This window comes from Lonchura striata, chromosome 1 (genome assembly GCF_050655825.1).
Source record: "Lonchura striata isolate lonStrDom1 chromosome 1, ASM5065582v1, whole genome shotgun sequence".
NCBI lineage: Eukaryota > Metazoa > Chordata > Aves > Passeriformes > Estrildidae > Lonchura > Lonchura striata.
Genome location: NC_140703.1, coordinates 29,600,300 through 29,623,894, shown reverse-complemented (window position 1 = coordinate 29,623,894; position 23,595 = coordinate 29,600,300). Strand labels below are relative to the sequence as shown.

Below are 23,595 nucleotides of genomic sequence, written 5' to 3'. Positions count from 1 at the left end.
CTTATTCTCAGCATATTCTTTCTCAAACCTTCCAGCTTCTCTTCTTCCTTTTCCCTCACCCAGACTAAGAATACTTCAAGCATCATACCACCTTCCATTTAGCAGAAAAACCTTTAGAAACACATCAAACCACTTGACAAAACAGTGTGTATGGAAATTCAAGATACATGAAGACCAGTGGAATTCCAGGCAGATCAAGCACTAGAGCTAGAACTCAAAAAAAAAACCCAAAAAACTTATACTGCCAACTGAAAAATAGTTTAGACAAGCTGGACAGAAGGCTTTGCTCTACTGAAAGACTACAAATAATCAGAAAACTATTTTAGTCAACAAACCTGCTAAAAGTGGACTTGTACAAAAAAACACACACCCAAGGACAAACTGCAACCATGCCCCATCACATTACATGCTGACATAAATGACTCTGGAGATTGTCTGGCTTACTCTTGCAACAGTTGTTTCACTGACTTTACTGAAATTTTGAATACTATTTAAGTGATGCTTTCAAATAGGAATTTTTAATGTCAATTTACTTCTCAAGCCTGAAAGCAAGTTGGATTATTATCTCTAAAAGAGATACGCTTTTACATTAAACCTGATAGGTATTATAAATAGTGACAAATGACAAAGTGAATCTTTCATCACACAGGTATGCAGAAAGCAACATTATGCCATCAAAATATCACTGTATTCCTAAATGTTTTGTACACAAGAGCCAGTGGGACCTTAGGGGGCTGTGGGTTCTGCCTACCAGTGACCCTATTTACTCTGGGAGGATGGAAGAAAAAAAGCAGCATAAAAGAATTAGAGAATACTGTGGCCTTGGCAGGTACAAGTAGCATACATGAATTCCAGAGGAGTTTGGTACTACATAGGATGAATAAAAACACTCAATAATAGAAACTACTGTGGCAGTGGTATATTTTCTATCAGGAGCTGTTATGTGACATGCTTGTGTGGCAAATAAAGACAGCTATATGAAAGGATTATGTTATCTTCATAATCGGTCATTGATGTGGAGGGAAAAAAATTGCCATTTTATGTTACCATAAAAACTAAAAAATCAACTCTTCTAGCCATGTGCTGCTGATAACAAAAGTATTTGAAAAAAATCTGCATTTAAAAATACAAAGGTAGACAATCTGAGTGATATAATTCCCCTTGCCTTGTCTTCATTAATAGGTGTGGAAACCACGGAGCACTGGTTCCAGCTGTAACTGTGATGCATACACTCCTGCGGGTGGGTGTCTTAGGATACAAATACTCTCACAAAAAGAGGGTTGGGATCATGGTGTTGCTGATTGCCTATCACAGGTTAAAGTGTTAGCTAGCTCAAGGCAATAACCTAGAGAAGAATCCTGCTGAACTTCTTCCCTTCACCCCTGGTGAGTGTGGGAATCCAGAGCTTCCCTCTGGCTGCCCTGGAAGGCCTGGGACCCTGGCAGGGGGTCAGGAACGCCCCTGTACAGAGCCCCCAGAGACACTGTCTCTGATCTCTGTCCATGGAAAAGAGTTTTCAATCTTACAGGATATAAGTAATAACTAAGTGTGGCACGGGTGCAAAAGTAAAATTTTAGGATTCTAGATTAGGGGTCCAAAGGGGACAAGATGGAGGAAATTGGGTGTGTCTTGTCCTTTTTCTTTTTCTTCATGCCCTCCATGTTTCACTGTAGTGTTGGCATTTTTCTATTGGTTCAGGCTGGGGACACACTGTTCAACGTAGATGACAGATATTGGCACATTATTGTAAATCCAGCACAGGTAGTTTCTGGTATATAATGTTTGTAACATCCCACTGAGGGCAGAGCCCCACACGCTGCCCTGCAGGACAGACCTGTGGCAGGGCAGCAGAACATGTTAGAGATGAGCAAGAATAAACAACCTTGGAAACAGCACAGCCGAATTTTATGGTTTCTTCTCTGGCAGTGGGGCTGAGAGACAGAGACTTTCTACAATCTCGGAATCATCAATACCACAGATTCCGACAGTGAGAAATTCACAAATAGCTGGCAAAACAGTCATTGCCACCCACCTTCTGTGGTGACTGGGAGAGAGATCTCCATGCAGGCTGCAGACTGGGCTTTCCTGAAGGGGGGCCTGCCGGGCCCTCGGCGGTTTGCTCTCGACACATCTGCACTGGAAAGTCGCTTGCCTGAGCTGCAGCTCTGGGATGTTGGGCTTGTGCAGTGGCCATTCACGTGATCTGGAAAGTGAATGCAACAAACGCTAGGTAAAGTGTCAGCTCCCAGGATTCCCAATGGAGGAGAAATGTGTGTTCTGACACTTGAGAATGGGTTAAATCAAGTCTTCTGGGAATAACTACTGATTTGTTTTACTAACCCATTGCATGTATGTAGAAAATAACTCACCATAAATTTAAGGTATAGTTTGAAAAAACCCAAGGGCCATAGAACTGGTGCTTGTTCTTAGAGTTGCAGATCCCACAGCATTTTGCTGACCTATGCACACAGGCATCCAAAGTACTGCAGGTAACACTGGCACCCTGCTGTTGTGTCTCCTAAGAGATACCAAGTCAATTTGAATGTTTTCTTTCCTTTTTGCTCTCCTAAGAACTGAAAGTATCATTTACCAAAGGGTAGAATTCAGAGCTAGACATCTTCCCTGCCTGACTCAAAGCTGCAGGAAACAGGCCGCTATTTGAGATAATTACAAAAATAGCCATAATATTGATAAGTATTTTATTCTTTATATATCACATAGATTTATTTTACTTCTAAGGAAACTGACTGCTGAACAATTGATTTGTCTGCTACAGCTATATAGAAATAAGGCCATGGTCAATCGGCACAGCACACATTGCTGTCTCATGTGGTGGGAAACAAAACATGCCTGCTTCAAACTCTCACTGCATTCATCTGTTCTTGGTCAATAGGTCTTTAAACCACAACATCCATTAATCAGGGTTTGGATCAGAGTTCAGAACTGGACTGGACCATAAAATATTCACATGATATTTTTCTTCCTCTCATGCTGGGCAAGACGACACAAGGAGAATTACTGAACACAATTTCCCCTTCAACATATGAAAGGATGCACACCCAGGTATAAGTGGATTATTTTTGGTCAGCAGGTTATTTTTAAACAGCAGGTCATAAGCAAAACAAAAGTCCCGGTTCATCCAAGCACACTGAGGATTTTGTTCAAAACTGTAAAAGCTCAACTCTATAGGTAGGGACAATCTTGGGGTTTCTGCCTTAATTTTAAATGTTGGGTTATTTATATATGAGAATTATCTTAATCTTCTAGAGTCTGCATTTACATATCCTATTCAGTCAACTCTCTTTGATTTGTATTGTATTCAAGGAAAAGATGAAAGTTCATGTACCAAGATAAATTTATTTATTGGTTACCATCCCATGATAGCACCAGTGTACCTTATGAAAAGCTATTTCTATGTTCACTCAATATTCCGGTCCTGTGCTGAATACAGTGTACAATGTGGTACATGTAGCCTTTGAATGTGCAAGTCACATCCTTTCCACATGAAAAAAGTTCACTCTTAATGAACAAAAGTGGAAAAAAATATTCAGAAATATAGATTAGAAAGCAATTTAGTATCTGTACTGTGTAACAAAATAGCTCTGTAGGAGACACAACTTCCATGATTCGTGTCATTTTTCCTTAATAGATGACTATTAACTGAGCTAACAGCAGATATAAAACTGATGTGGATGACTCATTCCATTTTTAGTTAGGAAATTTTCCAAAATTTGCTGGAACTGTTTGTATATTTCAGCAGAAAGTCCTTTGAGATCGGGGGCTTTGTTCAAGGACACAGGCTGACTGTTCAACCTCAGCAACAGACACATCCTCATCCAGCTGCTTCCTTTCTTCAAAATTCAGTTTGTGGGAAGGTGTTTCAGCATGATATCTAATTATCTCCAGGGGGAATCCTAGGAAGTGGTGAGGAACATAACAGAGTGAAAAAAATCATATTCTATAGAAACATCAACATTTGTGAGTCCTCTCCACTGAGCATTGTACAGAATGGCCACAACACATCCAAACTCCTGGCCACTATGCCTCAGCATAATGGAAATGCTGCTATGTTTCTCTAAGTATGCTGGCTTGTCTCAGTTACCTTCAAAGACCCACATGAAATCATCATTAGGATCTGGGCACCTAAATCCCTTTAGCTGTTTTGACAATGCTTTTTTGAATAAGGAAAGCCAGTTCCTGGAAAGTAAAACAAAAATCAGGCCTCATCCTAGAAGCTGTAGGGACACGCCTTCGAGTACTGAAGTAGGTGAAATATTAGTGGGTGCTATAACAATGAGCAGAAGAGGGATTTTAGTGGTCAGCTACAAACTTGTCTGTATTTTAACACTGTTCTGTTCCTCTCATTAGATGCAACTTTTTAAAATGTATACAAGAAGAAATGCAGGTCCTCAAGCCTTAGTAAAAACACAGGATAGTATGAGTAAAATAATTACAGGAAACATTACTACAATTTTATTTCAGGGAGAAACTGAAAATAATCCAGCAGATAAAGACCACACAAATCTGTGAGAAAATTCTGTGTGTATTTTAAAATTCTCACCTTTTTTTAATGTTATAAGGCCTGTGATACAAAACAAAATTTTAAAGAAGGGTTATGTACTGTTTAAGAAAGGGTTTCTTACTGCATTGGCTGAAAAAAAGATGAAGTGTGTAAGAAAAGTGTTAAGAAAAAAAAAACCAGTATTTTTTACAGTGTACTAAGGGAGAATGAGAATGTTCAAGCTCTCAGCCTTTCAGAATGACTGCAATGATTAACTACCCCTCTGAGGCCTGAGTCACCTGATTCTCCTTTGCCATGACAGATGTCTCCCAGCCACCCCAAAGAACACATATAGGAGGCTTGTAAAAACACAGCTTTTTGCCAGCTTTGTTTGATTTGTAAGGAAAAGCAACATTTTAACTTTTGTCCTTGCTGGATTACTGCTTTTGTCACATGGCCACGGGGCTCTTCTCGGCTCAGAAATATTAATTGATATGGAGCATTAGTTGACATCAGGGACATAATTGCTGGACTTAAGCAGCAAGGCACAGATTGTTCTGTGCTATTGACACAATAGTGCAGCAAACAGCTCCTCACTCTCTCCTCTGGAGGAGGCAAAGAGTTGTTGCAGAAGAAAACACTGCACAAAATATCCTTTCTCTTTTCTACCACTGCATTTGCCATCACCTCCTACCCTTTGGGTGGGACTACACCTACACCCATGGGTGCTGCTGTCCATGAGATGAAGGGAATTAGAATTCTCCTCTCCAGTGCTTCTGGATCCCTTCAGCCAGTCCCACACTAATGCAATATATTTGGGCATCAGGGTTTAGTGGAACTTATCCTTGAAGCAGTTTCCAAACTGTGTAAGAGCCATCCCACTATGCCTTGTTTACTCCCTGTGGATAGTGAACTAAATGGCCAGGGCTCAGTTTATAGCTATTCTGAGCATTAATTTAAAAATTTAGGGCTCATGCAAGCCATTGGAAGTAATCATAGGCAATTACCCCTTTAGTCCATTTAATACTAATTTAACTATATTAGTTTAAAAAAGCAGTAAATCATGGTATGTATATATGATGGATTAAAATATATAACAGTTCATGACACAAAATGCTGTAACATTCTCCATGTGCTGCTTCTACAGTACAGTTCATAATTTTATTCCTTTGGGGAATTTGTATTCCTTTGTCTGGGCTCATGGAATTAAAATTGCTAACCCATATGAACTAAAAATCCTTTATCTGTCCCTGTTACCAAATACTAGCACCATTCAGTGTCCTGTGCACCCCACAAACTGCTTTAAAAAAGAAAGAGAACTTCGCTGGATGTAAGGCAAGAGAGTCACACAAAATATCAGTGGGATGATGAGATCAAGGGAAACTGAAGAAGCAACATCAGTTTCTGTGAACCTGATGAAACTACTGAGAGATGTGATGTGCAATATGACAGCAGCAAACCTGCAGGGCAGCCTCAAATGAAGCCAAATTTTCTTGAGCCACGTTGCGCAGGAAGAGTATTCTATATACACACGTGGATTTTAGTTTACACACAGAAACATGTATATCCTACAGAACCTGCCTGATTACAAACATAGATCTTTTGAACAACTTGCTGACTTCTGCAAAAATGCAAAAGAAACAAGAATTTACCAGTAAAAAGATGAACACCTGTTAAAGCCAAATGTAATGAAAATGTTAGCAAGAAAGAATAATTCATTTTCAGTTAGTGTCTTGCAGTTTTTTACACTTGACACAGAAAATCAGGAAAGAATATGATCAACCAATTCTTTCAGTTATAACAAAGGGATAAATTCAAACAGAAAAACTAGCTGAAAACCTTCTTACTAATGATTTGAGAGAGGCTGAGACAAAAAAATATAAATATCCATAATTAGAAGCATTATAGTATAATTTTAAGCTGTAAGGAAGTAATCAATAAAAGAGATGATGAGAACCAGAAGAGAACCAGAGAAATGCTTTAATATGGAGGAGAAAGAACCTGAAAAATAAGTCTCAGAATCTTCTCAACAACTGTTGAAGAATACAATCTTTACTGTTAAAGTGAAGAAAAATCCATCTGCTTCCACTGGGGAATTTTTTGTGTATTACAAATAAATAAGATTTTCAGTAATGATTATGATGGTGACTAACTTTTATTTTTACACAGCAAAGAGATACACATTTAAGTTAAGAAAAAAATGCAATCTTAAAACTGTACAAGTGGCCCCAAGAGCTGTCTCAGGTTTGTTTGTAAATAATCAAAATTAGTGTAATAGTGTGAATATTCATTAGTGAGAACACAGACTGATATCTTAACATACAAAAATTTTAAGGAATTTATTAAAAAGAAATTTCCTTAAAAAGCCAGACATGCAAATTTCTCTTGGTGCAGTTCTGTCAACCAGAGAGGAGAGAAGATAAAAGCCCTGGCAGAAGAGGTTAATGCAGAAGCGCTGCCAACAAAAATGTACATTTAACATCATGTCTTCATCAGTTTGAAGAGGAAGAAAGAGCTGCCCTAATGACATGTTGGTAGAATATCTATGTCCACTCTAACACTATAATATGCTGTCATTGTAACATTCTGCCTACTGCCTGTATAATGTAATGGTATTCTGCCTATGGTAACAAAATCCTCTCATGGTTCTAAATCCACTAAGTTTTTTGAAAGAAGGATGCACAGATATATTTGTCAGAGAACCAAATTACTGTGAAGTGGCTGAAAACATTAGGGGCATTGTCAGATCACTGACAGATTATCTTTTAAAACTACTATTTTTTTGCCTGAAATTATGAAAAAAAAAAAAAAGAAAATATAAAATAAACACTCTCAAAATGAAAAACACTGAGAATACATTACTGTATGTCCTAACATCACCTCCATGTTATCATATCTGAAAAATTGAAACCTGGTAGTGCAAACATAAAAACAAATCTAACTTTTCTTTCGCAGAATAGTGGGAAAATTTCAGACTACTTGGATCTGAGTCTGCTACTCAGATTCATCTGCTGAATTTCTAGTGATCACACAGTATTACTAGACTGTCTCAAAAAGTACACAGCACTCAGTGGGCCTCCACAGAATTATCCAACATAAAGGATTGCTATGCTTTGTGCAATAAACAAAAAAAAAGTTAGACTGAAAACTTGATTGAATTCTGAAACATAAGCATGAAATGTGGTAAGTCCTGAGCTGCACAGAAGACAACACTGGAACATGCAAGCAGAGTGGATGGACCACAAAAACACCTGAATATCAACAACTTGTCCTGAGTGCTCCTTAGTGTAGCATCTTCACCATGGAAAAAACTGGCATTCATTCTCTGGTTTTAAAAATGAAAAATGTTACAACCTGAGAGGTGAATAGAGACCCCAGAATGGAAGAATACCCTATATGTGCTCGCAGTGCTTGAAAGGAGTGGAAAATGACTTACCTTTGAAGTCCTCAATAAAGAACTCTTCTTTATGTAAAACCAAAGAACGTGGGGACAGTGAGTACCTGTTACACTGGAGCCTAGCCAGTTGCATATAATTATTTTATTACCAACACTTAAATGTATGATTATTGCTACTACTTTGTTTTTCCAGCTACCAAATTTCACTGCCTTTCCTTTGTGATGAAATTTACCTGTATTACTTATAATCATTTTAGTTAGGGTATTTTTGTATAGTTCAAGGCACTTACCTTTCCTTCTAACTACTTGCTTGCAAAATTCCCAAGTAGATCAGCTTGTTGCATATTTTTTTTTTCTCATCTGGAAACATTAGAAGTTAGAACACAGCTCCTTTCTGCTGTGAAATATAACCACTGAGAACATGTGTATTCTGCTACAATAACCAAATTATCCTGTTGCTTTTTTAAAATTTTGATTATTTGGATTAGTAGATGGCTAATATACCCATTAGATGTATTAGTTCTCTTTTAAAAATGTTTAACTATAAACATTCTTCTACTTAAAGGAAGGAAGAAACTGGTGCTATCATACACCTGATCTTCAGAACATCAAGAGACTTTTGTCTAGTAGGGTCCTCAATACAGAATATAAAAATCCAAGCCTCAAGATGTGAAATAGCTGAAAGACTAAAGTTTTAAAACAATTTCTGTAAAAGTGGAAGACTTTAGTCCTTCCTCACAATGTTTTGCACCTTCATAGTGATGCAACTTGAAGCAGAAAAGGCCAAGCTCATCCTCCACAGACTCAGCATGAGCAGCTGCTTGAGGGCTGAAATCCTTCCCTGGTATTTGGCATTTGCCAGACTGCAGACCAAGTGCTGTGAGACTTGACTGGACACTGTCCTGACCTACCTGGTTTAGCCTGACCTGCTTTGAGCAGGATGGGGGTCTAGACAACCTAGATCTGAGGGGTCTAGAGGTCCCCTCCAAACTTGAATATGCAGTGACTCTACCTAGAGGCAGAGTTGAGATGATTCCTCAACTCAGATGGTACCTGCACACTGAGAAGAGGGCAGAAAGGTCCTCTGCCCTTCTGGAAGGAGACATACAATGGACAGTCCCTAAAATCCTTATCATGCAAAAATACAAATAATTTCCAATGTATATTGCCAAGCATTTAAAGAAAATCATTGGTACAACTGGATATCTGGGCTTTTTCTACAAAGTCATACCAAGGAGGAAAGCAACTCATATAGTTTCAAAGTTTCTGAAATGTTCTTTAGCTTTGTAAACAGAAGTATAGATCTAGATAAATTAAAATAGAATTCTCCATCTAAAATCTACCAGTTTGTCCAATGCAGTAGTAAGCAAAACAGATTAAAAGCTTAAAAATGGTGTGAGTGCCTAATATCTGCTGTAAATACTTTGAAAAATGGAAGCAAGGATTGCTATAAACCCACTGCTCATTCTTAAAATGGAAATGAGGTTTTATTTATTCAGGCAATGTTTTAGAGTCTTGGGAGCATCCAGAAAGTGATACTTCCTGTCAATGAAATATAAAGCCATCAAATGGTGGATATTTTCATATTATAACTCTATTCTCATTTACATAAATCAAACAGATTCTACAAACTTCATCCAAAATGGACAAAATTAAGTACAAACCCATAACCCCGGGTCCTTAATTATGTTTTATGAACCCAACTTTCAGAATTAAAGCTTTTGGGCCTCTGCACTGGAATATGTTTCTCAAACCCCTGAAGAAAATTAACTTATTTGGTAATTTTTCTAGATTTTCACTGCTAATGGAAGACATTAACTTGACTAGGGAAAGAACTCATTCACTGCTTATAAGTATCTGCAGAAAGCTTAGGAAAATATATTATGGTTTTGAAGATCACAGCTTAGCAAGAGGAAAAAAAAGACATCTATTTATATTTGCATTTCTTTTTGTTCTTTCACTAATAAAGTCTAGGTGATGGCATAATTCCTTACAGTCAAGCCATCTGTTCATAGTAATTCTAGAAAAGTCAGCAATTACTGACTCTTCCCCATCTTTAGCTATTGCTTCTGTCTAGCTCCCTGTGATCAGCTGGAACCTTTAAAAACTTTTAGTAAAATAAGCAGAAATATTTTTCTAAAAGAAAAATACAAGGTGATGCTTGAAGTGGCTGGTGAAGCAACGTTAGAAAGCTCTTGTACCAAAGCAGTCCTATGTGTCTGGATATATCTCAAACTCTTCACTTGATTCAATAACATCAGATTATCCCCATAACTCATCTCTGTGAAACACTGCAAGGAAATGAAGATGGTCTGTTCAGAAGACTTTGGGAAACATTATTAGGTTTAAAAATAAAGATACTACCATTCAGAGCTGCCTCTGAAGGGTAATAGTGAAGCTGTACAGTCTATGCAGCAGCATTGCCACGTCTTCCTTCTGGTCAACTCAAATAAACATTGGGTTGCTGTGACCTGCAGTTGCTAAAACTATCAAGAAGTTTCAGTGTATTCCTTCATGTGCCACATTACTCATTTCTGTGTGGAGATACAACATCCACAGGGGACAAGTGCTTCAGCAATGAGAGATAATAATCACCACATCCAAATAAAAAGAAGCTGAGATAAACTTCATCAGTCACATAAAGGTCAATGTGGAGTCCCAAAGTACCTTTAGGTCATGAAAATCCTGCTGAAGTTTAACAAGAACACCCTGAGTCATCAGATCACACATTATTCCCCTAAATGATAGCAAACTACTCCCCAAACAATTTCCAGTACAGGCAACACCTCCACCTGAAATAGATTTAACTTCTACTTAACCTCTACTATTTACAATTCAAAGCAAAGTGAAAGCAAGGACATTCCACGAGGCAGATCATAAGAAGGGAGCAGAACTGTGAGCTGCCAAATGCTAATGCATGTCCCAATTAGCTGCAGTCACTGCTGAGAGTGGGAGATGTATCAGCACTCTCTAAAAAGCTATGAGCCAGAGCCAATGGGATACATGGACAATATTTTATCATCTCAAAGCAGTGACCTGAATATCTTTACAAGAAGTGTGGGCCAAAAACTATTGTTAGCCCCTGCATATTCAGACTATGGGGACAATCTCAGGCAATAGCCAAACAGTGGATAAATAATCTCTTACAGTGTGGCCAGGACATTTTGGAGCAGAAGTAACTGAAATGCGGTCATAACCTTTTCCAGGAATTCTCATTTAAATGTAGCTCCTTATACTGAGAAAGAGAGGCTATTCCCAGCCTGTTTTAAACTAAGCAATCTATAATTCAGCACAGTTTTAATGGCTAGAATAACTAACAGGAATATTTTGCCCTTCTAAGACAGTAATGAAAGAGAATTGGAAGTCTGGGGGTTTTTCTGTCCATTTTCTTTTCCTTTTCTAAACCTCTCTCTGCTGTTGATTATCTATGACTACATGCCAGTTTATACACTGAATGCTTCTTCCACATGCTTCATCCTTAGCTTCTGGGTAATCTGAGCAGAGGATACCTGGTTGCTGCAGCACTAACAACAAACAGGATGCTTTAGTGACAATTTGATCACTCCTTTCAGTGCTTATGAAGCTTTTGGAACAAATGGCATTCCACTATTTTCTGCAAGATGTTGAACTAGACCTTCTTAGGCTTATTTTAGTTTATACTTAGCTTGTTCTATACTATCAAAAATAATTAATACAAGCAAATAAAGGAATGGTAGAAGCATGACTACTCTGAAATCAAAACTACAGGCAGGATTATGCATTCCATTAATCTTCCAAGTTCCTTACACATGTCATACATTTAAAATGGACCATCATGCTTCCAACCCTTTCAGGTCGAATTTGTTTAACTTCTGGAGCTTTTTACCCTGCTCCCCTGTCCTTGGGGTTTTTTGGGGATTTTTGTTTTGGTGTTTGGTGGGGTAGTTAAAATACAAATCTGCCTGCAATTTGTCAATATATTCTAGGAAAAACTTATAATGGCCTGCTCCCAACATGATTACAGGAAAGCTGATGATAAAGTTGCTTTTTCTCTGATATGCAGCATTTTATACAATAAAGCTCTCACCAATTCTAACTACAGTTATATACTTCTTTCTTTTTCAAAATCCTCTAATCCAGTCTTTTGTCCATTAAGTTTATCTTTTGCTTGTCTTATGCCTCAGGATTTAAAGTTATTTAATGCTATGTGTCCTTCAAGAAAATGTATTTTTAATAATACTAATAAAAAGAAGTTGATCTGTAGAATATGGCTTAGTCTTAAGACCTATCCTATGGCTATTTTGACACTCTAAGCATTCACCTTCCCTCTTAATAGCTGCCCATTATTTTAGTGATAAATATTAATTTTACAGGTTTATAGATGCCTATTTCTTTCACATTTTTGGAGTATTAGGAACATTACAATTTTCCACTCCAATTTCTTTTTGGGTGTATTCCTCCATTCCTATTTTCTCAAACTTATTTCAACTGAATCACTTTGTATTCTGAAGCCTGCACAATTTGGGTTGAATTTTCCAGTGATTTTTCAATGTTTACTTAATCTTTACCAGGAGGAATTGACAGTTTTCCAAATTTCTCATTAATTTATAAGGTGAGAGACATATTTATGCCCCTGACTTTTGCCTTGTGGAGCAAGTGCTACCCTTGGTTAACAAGTGCACATGATTCCCAGTGACAGAAATGAAGTTCAGCTGTCCCATCCAAGGACATGATCCGACTTTTATTTTTATCTCTAAAAGGACACTGAGTAATGAGGCATGCTACTTGGCTTTTTCAGTCATCTTACAAGGGAAACTTCCCAAGAGAGCACAATTAGAAAGAACTCCTTGAGACTGAGAATATTTAAAGAATTTTTATAAGAAATTTTTGTGTGAATCACACATTCCAATCCAAATATCAGGAGCAATATCATTTATGTGGCTGTGATGTTGTATGATCTGATCCCAGCAGTTTTAGGTCATTCAAGATACAGAAATTTTCATTTTAGCTTTTTTGAGGTGAAATTTGTGCTCTTATTATGCTCTTCCACAGAAATATTAAAGTAGAATTGAGAAAAAAGATTAAAACAAGCTATGATTTTAACAGCTGGCTGAGGGAAGTCTCAAGGAGAGGACAGAGACAAATGACTGATTTCCAACCTGACTTCTCAGACATTCAAAGACACCATAAAATACAGATGTTCAACTGTCTTGTCACTATTGTGGCACAACTCGTACACCAAATAAAGAAAATATACCAGCGCATGCATTGGGTATTATAGGCAGAGTTCACCAACAACCAGCTTGGAAAAACTTCTGGAGTTTTTTCAGAATAAAGTATTACACACACAGTGTGTAATGATTGGCAATATATGTCTACATGAAATAAATGAATATTAAACAAGCAAAATGCTGAGAGCTGCCAACAGAACTGTATGGGTTAATAGGTGGTTTTTAGAAAGCCTTTTCAGACAAAGCCTCAGAGGTTATTGTGTTATCTCATGAATCAGTTGGTAGAATGTTTTGCCAATGAATGTAAGGAAGTTTAAAGCTGTTGGCTTTCGCCTACCGTACCAAGATCAGTCTTAAGATCTGTTGGCAGACTTAACTTTCTTGATCCTTTAACTGAAACAACAGAAAAAGGAGAAAGGCAGTTGTTAATAAGTAAGAAAGAAAAAGGAGCGAGGGAAAACAACATGCCATCTTCTGGTTAAAACCATGTTGCAAATTTGTAACACTTTTCTTTTAATCAGCATATAAAGGCAGAAAAATGGTTTAAATATTTTCATTTACACCATTCAGCAAAATAAATGCAATTGAACAAAGAAGCACTGGAAAACAAAATTACTCCAGCTGTCAAGGAGTGAATGATGTTTTACACAGCTTTGGCTGTGTGCTGCAATATCTTACCTTGTGGTGACAGGAATGATAAAAAAAGAAACCACAAATGAGATTAAGGCAAATATTGCAAATGCTGGCTATGCAGCATATCACAAATATTTAAACACCTGCAAACCAATTTAATAAGAGGGTGCAATGAAATTATGAGATCTGATGACATCATACCTCAAGATAGCATTTGAAAAAGAGAGGGCATATTGTAGAGGTTATGGTGACAGAACATACTGTTGTAATATTATGGAAAGGAAGACACATTTCACAGAAACAAAATACAGCAGTTTCAGGATGTAATGTGGTGTTATCTAGTCATCAAAATTTGCACTCAATTCAGTGAAGATTTAATTGTTTGCTGTGTTCCAATTATGCAAGAAACCGGTAATTTTGCTTCTGTTCAAAAATGTTTTCATTTCCTCACACACGAGCACATTTTCAAACAATGAACACCAGAGAACTGAAATAAAGCATGTCTTGTAGCAGTCAAAATGGCATTAAATTTATCAGAAGAATGCCTTAAGAAATATTTTATTAATTATTCAGAAGACTTGATTTCCAATTTGATTATTTCATTTTGTATTAATTATTTTTTTCACACGGTTTTCTGGCTTTTACCCCTTACCCATGCTGTCTGTTACTAGAAGGGAACAATCAAATATTTGTCAACTAATTATTTTATTACTATTATTATACTTCTAAAGAAAGTCCCACATGATAAATAAGTACCACAGTGACAGGAACATATGAATATAAGGAACAAATTCTTTGTAATTTGTATTTAGTAAGCTTTTAGTTCAGAAGGATACCCAGAACAGACACTCACTCTTTTAAGTCACAAAATCCCTTAAAAAAAAAAAATTGTTGTATTATTTTGCAAAGCCTGCAATTTTGCAGAATTAAATATCAGCCAGCACCTATGTTAGATGTTTTTGTCTTCAAGGATGAGTAGGGGAACCCATGAGGCTCTTAAGCAATATTTTGTTATCAGTAGAAACAACACAGTCCTTCCACTAACTCATCTGTAGCCATAACTTTAAATCAGGACATGGTGAAGAGGTCTCTCCAGAGCAGCCTGACATCAAAAAAACACACCCCTAACACTACTACATAAAAATTCTCTTAATTTGGATACCAAATCTTAGGCACCAATGTCCATTTTAGGCACTCACACAAAGGGCAGTTTGATTTTCAGAACAGCCTTTAGAAACCCATTCCATTTATCTGAGCAGCTGTCAAATACTCTTTCAGACTGTGAATGGGTGGCTCTGCTATAAATAAGAATCACTTGTGATATAATCTCTTTTTAGGGGAAGGACAACATCTGGCTTAACCAGCACTCTGAAAAAAGGATAAGCAATTAAGAAGAAAAACTGTAGGACACTTCACTAACAGATTAGGGCTCAGAGTAGCTAAATTAGTGCTGTCATCATGCAGCTTTGAGCTTTGAAAACTGGTAGTCTAACCTCTTCTATTTCTAGGTTACAGGTGTTTGTGTACAGCAGGAATTATGTGTCTTGTGTTGCATGCCACAGCTGTGTCCCAAATGGTGACACACGTCGGAACTGCAATAGCTTCCAGCTATTTGTGTGCAGGCTCATACAGCACAGGCAAAGTTTGGACTTTCTGATTCCTCTGAAGGGGTCTACACAGGCTTGGTTTGGGAACTGCAACGTGACAATTGCACACCCTTCACATGGCAATCACACAGCTGGACATTGATGCACTAGGACATGGCACAGATCTCTGACGACAGACCCATATTTGAAGGTAATAACAACAAGAAGCTGGTTATTTTCATGCTTTATTGTGATAAAAGCTGCCTATATTAATTTTTTTAAACTAACTTTTAACTATGAATAATATCCACATTCTGATCAGTTTATGTAACCTGTTTTTAATATTGAAATCATGCATGTTTTACCATCTTGACATTTATTATAAAGAAGGATCATGCATGTAAGCCTATCTTGCTGACAGAGAGCTTTTAAAAAACAGTTTGAATTGAGAATGGAGTATAAAGGCTCAAAAGGCCAGCAGAGTTGTCTGCTATCATCATTTGTTTATATTCATGCTGGAGGCAGCCAGCAGAAATTGCGATGCTACAGCATAAGGCAAGACAGCCCCTACCCAAAAGAGCTTCAAATGTTAACAGTCAAATTATTCAACTGTGGGATGAGGAAAAGTTCCTAGGTACAGTCTAGCAGGCAGCTAAGCTGAGCACGCAGATCTCCTGACCTGACAACATCCTGCTCTGGAGCCATATGGCTCCACTCAGTATTTCAAGGAAAACACCATGGCACAACCAACAAACAAACGCGCGCTCGCAGCCCTGGTGCTCGATGCTGAGCTTCCCTCAGCTATTACAGCAGCACTGTGGTCACAGATTTTCATGTTATTAGAAATGAAGGTGACTTTATACAGGATATTTTCTACTGAGGAGCTTCTGCCTGGCTAACACTCAGAAATATCAGTCCCAGTTACTGCTGAAGCCCCCTTGAATCCTGAGCCATGCACCAGGGGCTGCACAAGGGTCCAAACCCAGGTCCCCAGCTCACAGTGCTCTCTGTTCCTGCTAATCTCTACACACATGTCCCTTCTCAAAAACTTAAGCATTAATTAATCTGTTCAGAAACTCCCTTGCTTATGGAAAATAGTGATACAATGCACCTTGTATCCACACTGCTGAAGCTAATCTCTAATTATTGTCTTCTGACTAGTTAACATACCTTTTAATTTAATGGATAAGTAGAAATGGTTTTGCAGTGTTATCAGTAACTAAGTTTCAAAATAAATTACATTCCACATTTTACAGACACAAAATGTTTTGAAATGTTTACTTTCTAGCTTGTTTTCCAGGAGAATACAATTTTCAAATGGAGTCAAGTATCTTCAGCTACTCTGAAGTCACCCACATGTTAAGAAAGAGAATGATTGTTAAGAAACTTAATATTTCTTGAAAGAAAGCTATTTTAAAAACACTTCATATAGGAAAGTGGGAGTTTAGCATGGCAAAGGCCTAATCCCAGCAGATTTAAACAGTGAGATGAATAAGGATAGCAGCACTTGGAAATCATAGTATGTATAAAAATTTGTGGTCTTGTCATTAGGGACCTGTCTCAAAGCTCATAGAAATTAGTTGTGGGAATCTTTACACAGCCTTCTCTAAGCTCCAAAATCTTAAAAGCATTTTGGAGACAAGTCCCCAATATGAAGGTGCTTCCTAAGAAAAAAACATAAATCCTTTTTCATTTTAGAGCAAACATTTGAGAAGTCACTCTCCTACAAACAGAAATTATTTCCTTCTGGTCTTTGAAAGAAGTCTAAAACCTCCAATTGTATCTCACACAACAAATGACCTATCCAAAGCTGCATTTTTCCTATGCTCACAGTGTATTCCTATTAATACCCTTCAATATGAAGCTCCATATCAATGTTTAAAACAGTAATGGACATACATAATTTTATATTATACATTATATTCCTAAGAGCCCCTGAATAAGTTTACCTAATGAGATGATAAAAATAAAGACAAAATTTACTGGAATGGGTACTGTTCTGTAATACATTACACAGTAATTAACTCAAGCATTTCATACAGCACCACTTACATGACGAGTGCTTTAGAGCTCCTGAGGTCTCGTGCGCTGCTGCAGAATAAAAATAGCACCAAGCCCTTTTGACCCCCCAAATCACAAACAAAAATGAAAATGCAGTTTGAAAGAACAAGGCATGCAGAAGTAAGAATAGGATGTTCTGAGGCTTTTGGTTTTAAGGCACCAAGTACCATGATATGCATGCCTTGCTGCATTTCTACATTCATGAAACATGCTTTAGATAAGTAAGAGTTTGGGGGTTTTTAAAGTTCTTTTCTTCCACATTTTTTACCAGTGTTATTCCATATATATTACTACATCTAGAATATATTTACAGTGGAAATTGCCACCTCTCATCTATTTGAAAATAAGTAGAATCTTTCAAATAGTTTTACTGACTTCTTCTTTTCCTTTATAGTGTTGTAAACACATCTCTATAGTATTTAAATACTAGTTTAATTAAACAAGATACCAGTGGTTAAGGAAGATTATTCCTCTTGTCTACCTACCACTCTTAAAATGTAAGGTTGCTATTTCTTCACTTGCTGCGATCCTCTGTGTGGCACTGTACATTTCAGAAAACTTTTAATCAAATGGTTTAATTTTATGTTCTATTCTGAACGGTGTTCAGAACAGGAATCTGATTTTTCAATTATAACATCTGCAAAGTCATGTTTTAGTAAGTATCGCAGGAGGATCATCTGAGAAGGCAGTCTTGTGAACCAAGTATAATATTACTTAATGAAGAAGTAGGATTTGTACTGAATTATGTACTAGCCCTGCATGTGAAATAAGGAGTACTCTTCAGCCCTGAGTTTCTTGCTCAGTGCTCCATCACTCGTATCAATGATAGAACACACAAATGCCTAATTCTGCTTTGAGGAAGGGAGAAGAAAAACAACACAGCCAAATTACTGAGTTGACCTAGGCTGTCTCTGCAGAAATTTAGTCATAGGTTAAAACATTGCCAAGCACTAGAATGTTATAGGCATAATCAATTTTTCATGGAAGCAGAGACAGTTCAGGCAGTCTAAGCAATGTTCAACATCAGACCAAGAAATGAGGAGGCAGGAGATTTTTCAAATTCCCCAAAAAACCTTTATCAACACTGCTCTTATGGCCTGACTGGAATGGAAATCTGAGTAAACTACTAATGGCTCTCCCAGATGTGGAACTATTCATGTCTACACTGGCAATTACTGCACCCTAGGGATTCCTCCTAGACATTGTCTTGGGAGTCTCAAAGTACACATGTGAGCACAGCAACGTTGTTCCTCAAATCATTGCCCTTTTGATGGAGCTAAGGATGAAAATGCTCACCACTCTGCCATCCATCACGTGTGCAGGGTTTGCCATCTAGACTCAAACTGCCCTCCAGCAGTTTGCACTTTGTGTATGTATTGAGCACACTCAGGGCCAGCACCTGGCATGAACTTCCCTGCTGGGAAGAACTGATGTTGATGTGCTCTGGCAACCAGAATGAACAGCTACAAATCAAACTCTGTTCTGTCTGTCTTTGCAACCCCACGTAGCCATACCCCAGCAGGCCCTCCTCCACTGGGCAGCTACTTGAACCATATCACAGAGCAGTTCAAGTGTTCTTTCTGGTTTTGCTAAATTTATGAAGGAGCAAGTCTTGGTCTGTTTTCAGCAGAGGAATGTGGTCAGTGGTTTTACAAGCACAAAGATCACGGGGCTCTTATGGAACACAGCACACTTCCATTGCAGAGCTCGTGTGCCATGGACTTTAAACAGATAAAGGCAAGGACTGAAGTAGAAGGATCCTGCCTGACAGATCCATAAGTATGTAGCTGTGCTCTATGAGCAAGAAACATTAGTCAGTGAGAAGGTTGGTGTGGGTGTGAGGCTGTGCTAGTTAAGCACAGGATGAGTTCCACTCCCAAGTTTTGGAGGGTGCAGTTTTGAGGTCACTTATTCCAAGTGACTAGGCTGGATTCTACCTTGTTTTACAGCAGGTATGCAGAAGCAATATTAATTAAATTTTGCAATAATGAAATAAAAATAATTAATATCAGTCACAGTAAAAGAAACTTCTTGTTTTAAAAAGTAGTTCTAATAATAGTTACTTCCTACAAAACTGCACTTGATTTCATATTTAAAAAATATAAATATAGCTTGGAAAACAACATGAAAGTGCTAAAATAGGAAACACCCATAAATATGACATGTTTTCCCTGCTGAATATCTCCAAAACAGAAAAAAGCAGAATAAATTTTGGAGCAAATTATCTCAGATTTATCTAAGAAAGCTATTTTTGAGCACTAGCAGAACGAAAAATTGAAGTTAGCCGCAGAAAAAGTAAAGTGTTATAGGAGACACTCATCATTATAAAACTAAGAATATGCGCATATGGTTACCAAGTCAGTCATCTCTTAGCTTTCAGTGAAAAGAAAAGATTTTAGCTCATTTCTGAAAAGTGAAAAGTTGAATCCCAGTGAGCCACACAATAAATAATCTAATTATAACTGAGCTATCAAATGTTTTAAAGCTTTTCTTTTAAAGCCTAGATCATGAGTTTCTGAGGCCATGCTCAAGGGTTTGAGCCCCTAGTTTTATACTAATATTACTATAGCTATTTCACTTGGATATCTCCATATCTACAGATTTTGGGTTGCAAATAGTACAAGGAAATACATATTCCAAAGCAGCTGTTTTGTTTTAGCTCTTACTATGTCAGGGAAACACTTTTATTAGTTTCAGCTTTTTATAAATTACTAATTAGTGGCTTTCACTCAAGATTAATGTATCCTGTTATTATGACATAAAATATGTGAAACAATAACAGAGAATTTGAATAGCATACATTGAATACAATAGGGTATTTGTTACCACAATTAAGGGGGAAAAAATACTGATCAATACTTACTTACAAGGAAAAGAATTGTGATATGCATACCACAAGGAAAACGAATGTATCACAGCTATACCTCCTTATTTTCCATAACATTTAAAAGCCAGCTACTAGAAAACAGCTCTTAACAACCATTCTCTAGGACAGTGAATTCATATTAAAGAGATCAATGTAGACTAGGCACTTGCTGAAAAGGTCTCTAGGACAAATTCCACCTTTTGAAGGACTATGGGTAAAATGGGAAACATTTATGAATTTTTGTGTGGCCAAGATTTCCCTGCCCTGGCTCATAAGCAAATATTTTTATCTGAGGTTGTGCTTTCATTGCAAATGATGTAAATCAGGCAATAGGGTTCTAATGGCTAAAATTTACCATCTCCATATTTCTGATTTCAAATAATTTCTCCATGTACACGTATGCATAATATATACTTATAGAACTACAGGACTCCCTACTGTAAAAAGACTTAGAAAGCCTTCTAAGAAAACAGAGAAATAAGCTTCTTATAGGAGATTATAAGAATATACCTGCATGATCCTGTTACTTCAAATGTTTTCACACTGTACACCTCAGGATGCACCACGTACATTTAAGTTTTCCATAAGGAAACAGATTTAGGATTTTACTGTGCTACGTAAAAAGCGCTTCTCCAGTGATTTCTTCTCTTTGGAACTATGTACTTCACTTCTTAGGGATTAATGAAACACAGTGATGCATGACATGAATGGCTTATACAGACTGCTGGAAGAGAAGCCAATCACCTTTACCTGAAGTGGGAGACTTGCAACGCTCAAGCTCCAGGGAAACTGGACTGTCACTGAGTTCAGTCAGGCCTGAAAAAATGGAGTTAAAGAGTTAAGTTACAATCTAACAGGGCATGCTTCAACTTTCTTGAAGATGATATTCTGCACTTTAAAGTCAATTTGGAGAAAGGAATTGTGTGAAATGAGAGGGAAATAATCGATTTCAGATAAGTGCAGTCATCAGGCTGTCACTGCAGCAATTTAGGCTTGGTTAAAAAAAAAAAAAATCACACCTCTTGTTAACTCAGATCTGTTTTCCGAGTGCCTCGGGATAGAAAAGAGTGACTGTACCTAACAAAAGAAAACAAGTATCTATAGTTTAAAATTTAAAAGTCTGTGATATGACTCAAACTCATTCATCCCTGTCAATCTGATATGGAATGAACTCTGTGCTTTCAACTGCTCCATAATGCAGGGAAGAAATCTTAAAAGAGGGGAAGAAAAAAAGTAAGATTACTGCTACTGTGCAATATTAGAATTTTCATGAATTCACACAAGATAGGTCATTTTAAAGGACACAGAAGCATTGATAATGCTGGCTGAATGTAACACTGATTTTTTTGACAAAATACTTTATATGTGGTTTATATATATTTGTCAGGAACTTCACCTACATGGAAGACAGCACCAAGGAAAGCAATCCTAGTCTGTAATGCACAAACTCGAGCTTGTTTCTGTGAGCAAACTAAGATCCATCTTTGCCACAGGTTGAATGTTCAAGTTCAAATATGCCTTTGACATAGTGGGGAAGGAAAGTCTGAGCTCACTCTCTCTTTTACCATGGGCTAACTGGGCATGGCCATATCTATTTAAACACATCCTTTCTATGTATCTGTAATGCCCTGTGGCTCCCCTTGTTCTAGGAGCTCTGGCACTCCATACCACTGGCTACCTGAGACTGACAGGCAACCCTGCCCAGACATTCACATGCCAGCTAGGTGGACCCACAGCACTCAGGTCAGAGCCACAGTCTGGTACATTTCTGTCATACTGATATTGGATTTACACACTCTGCTTGTGCTGCACCCTGAGAATCAAACATCCTACAAGAACCTTTCAGGATGCTTTAAATGGGCACTCTGGCTCCTGTAAGAGAAAATGTTATAATTTTTATTACTTCTGCACCCTCAGGCCCAGAGACCCTCTCCACTAAACTTCATATACACTCTTATTTTGGAAAATTCTGCTGCTTAGTCACCAGTCCTGTTTTCTTAGTATCAAAACCAGTGGAATCTTAAAGTAGGTACTGACAACTTTATTACAATGTATTTTTGAACTGCTATAAAAAACTGGAGAGGATCCTGAGCTCCAGTCAGAAGAACAAAAAAACCTCCTACCACTAATGAAGATGCAGGAGTACAAGAATAATGCTGAGAGCCCTTTGGAAAACCAGAAGTACTGATTTAATCTGTTAAGTCAGTATTAACAACATACTTGCTGCTGACTTAAGAAACAAGATCTTCCAAACTAGACACTATTGTTGAAAACCAAAGATTTTTTTTTTATTTTGAAAAATTTACTTGAATTTTTCTTTCATTTCACTTAGAATCTGTGAGAAAAACTTATATTTCAATCAATTGCAAGTTCAGTCACTTTTGATGTTCTGAGAATATTCAGGAACTCTAATAATTTGGGAAGCCTCTCTAGTACGGCAGATCTTATTTCCACTTGAACCCAAGATTTCTGTATGTACCTAGAGATTTGGGACAGAATTGATTTTTGCTGCAGAACTGTCTGCAAGGTGCAGTGGGAGCCATTTTGCATAGCATCAGAGCCCTTGGATAAATAAAACTCATACTGTTTATTTTGTAAATGCATTATTCAAGATAGGTAAGTTTTAACACCTTGTCTAAGATGTTCTAAACATTGTATATTTAGCACTGATGTTGGATACAATATTAAATCCCTGGACAGACTTTGCTTCTAAATAGTTTGGGGTTTACTATGGAATTAATAAAAACAGTATTCCATCTCAATATAAATTATGATGCTATGGACTTAAACAGGAGAATCACCAAACTGCACCACCCAAGAGCAACCACAGTAAGAAAACCATGACTTCTTCATGTTTTGCACAATTTGCAACATAAAACATTAAAGATACATTTCATGTTATGGTATTTAAGAATGTTGAACACATGAACTTCTCTACAAACCTTGACTTGCTGTCAAGCCACTGCCACCCCTAGCAATGACCACCTACAGATGCCTTTAAAAAAGAAGTGCAACATATCCCTGTGTAAAATGTAAGTGATACCATGTGCCCTGCACAACAGCATTGCCTTAATCTCACTTGGATTTGCTTAAGCACTTCCACTTGCAGATTTTCTCCTGCCATAAATCTTTATTGCTTTGAAATATTATAATGACTTCTGCTCATTATACTCCCATTTATCCCAAGTCTCTTTTAATCTTGCTAAATTCTAAATTCTGAAGATATTGTAAGGCAATTAATTGTTCAATCATCATTCACAGAAAAGGATAAACACATATTCGCCAGTTTTTATGTGTTACCTATAATTCCACTAAATGTTTCCCTTTGAGATAAGAAAATG

The 23,595-nt window shown here is 37.3% G+C and overlaps 1 protein-coding gene across 9 annotated transcripts in view; it reads right to left on the bottom strand.

Moving 5' to 3' along the window:
• Positions 1-23,595, bottom strand: part of STXBP5L (syntaxin binding protein 5L) — a 181,651-nt gene that overhangs the window by 20,320 nt on the left and 137,736 nt on the right. For 2 of the 9 annotated variants that reach the window (XM_021549139.4, XM_021549142.4), the window contains 3 exons: positions 21,005-21,070; positions 13,451-13,501; positions 2,033-2,203 (listed from right to left, as the gene is read on the bottom strand). In XM_021549139.4, coding sequence (XP_021404814.2) covers positions 2,033-2,203; positions 13,451-13,501; positions 21,005-21,070 — 288 coding nt within the window. The remainder of the gene's footprint in view (positions 1-2,032; positions 2,204-13,450; positions 13,502-21,004; positions 21,071-23,595) is intronic. The other 7 variants (XM_021549141.4, XM_085572362.1, XM_021549140.4 and 4 more) reach the window with 4 other exon arrangements.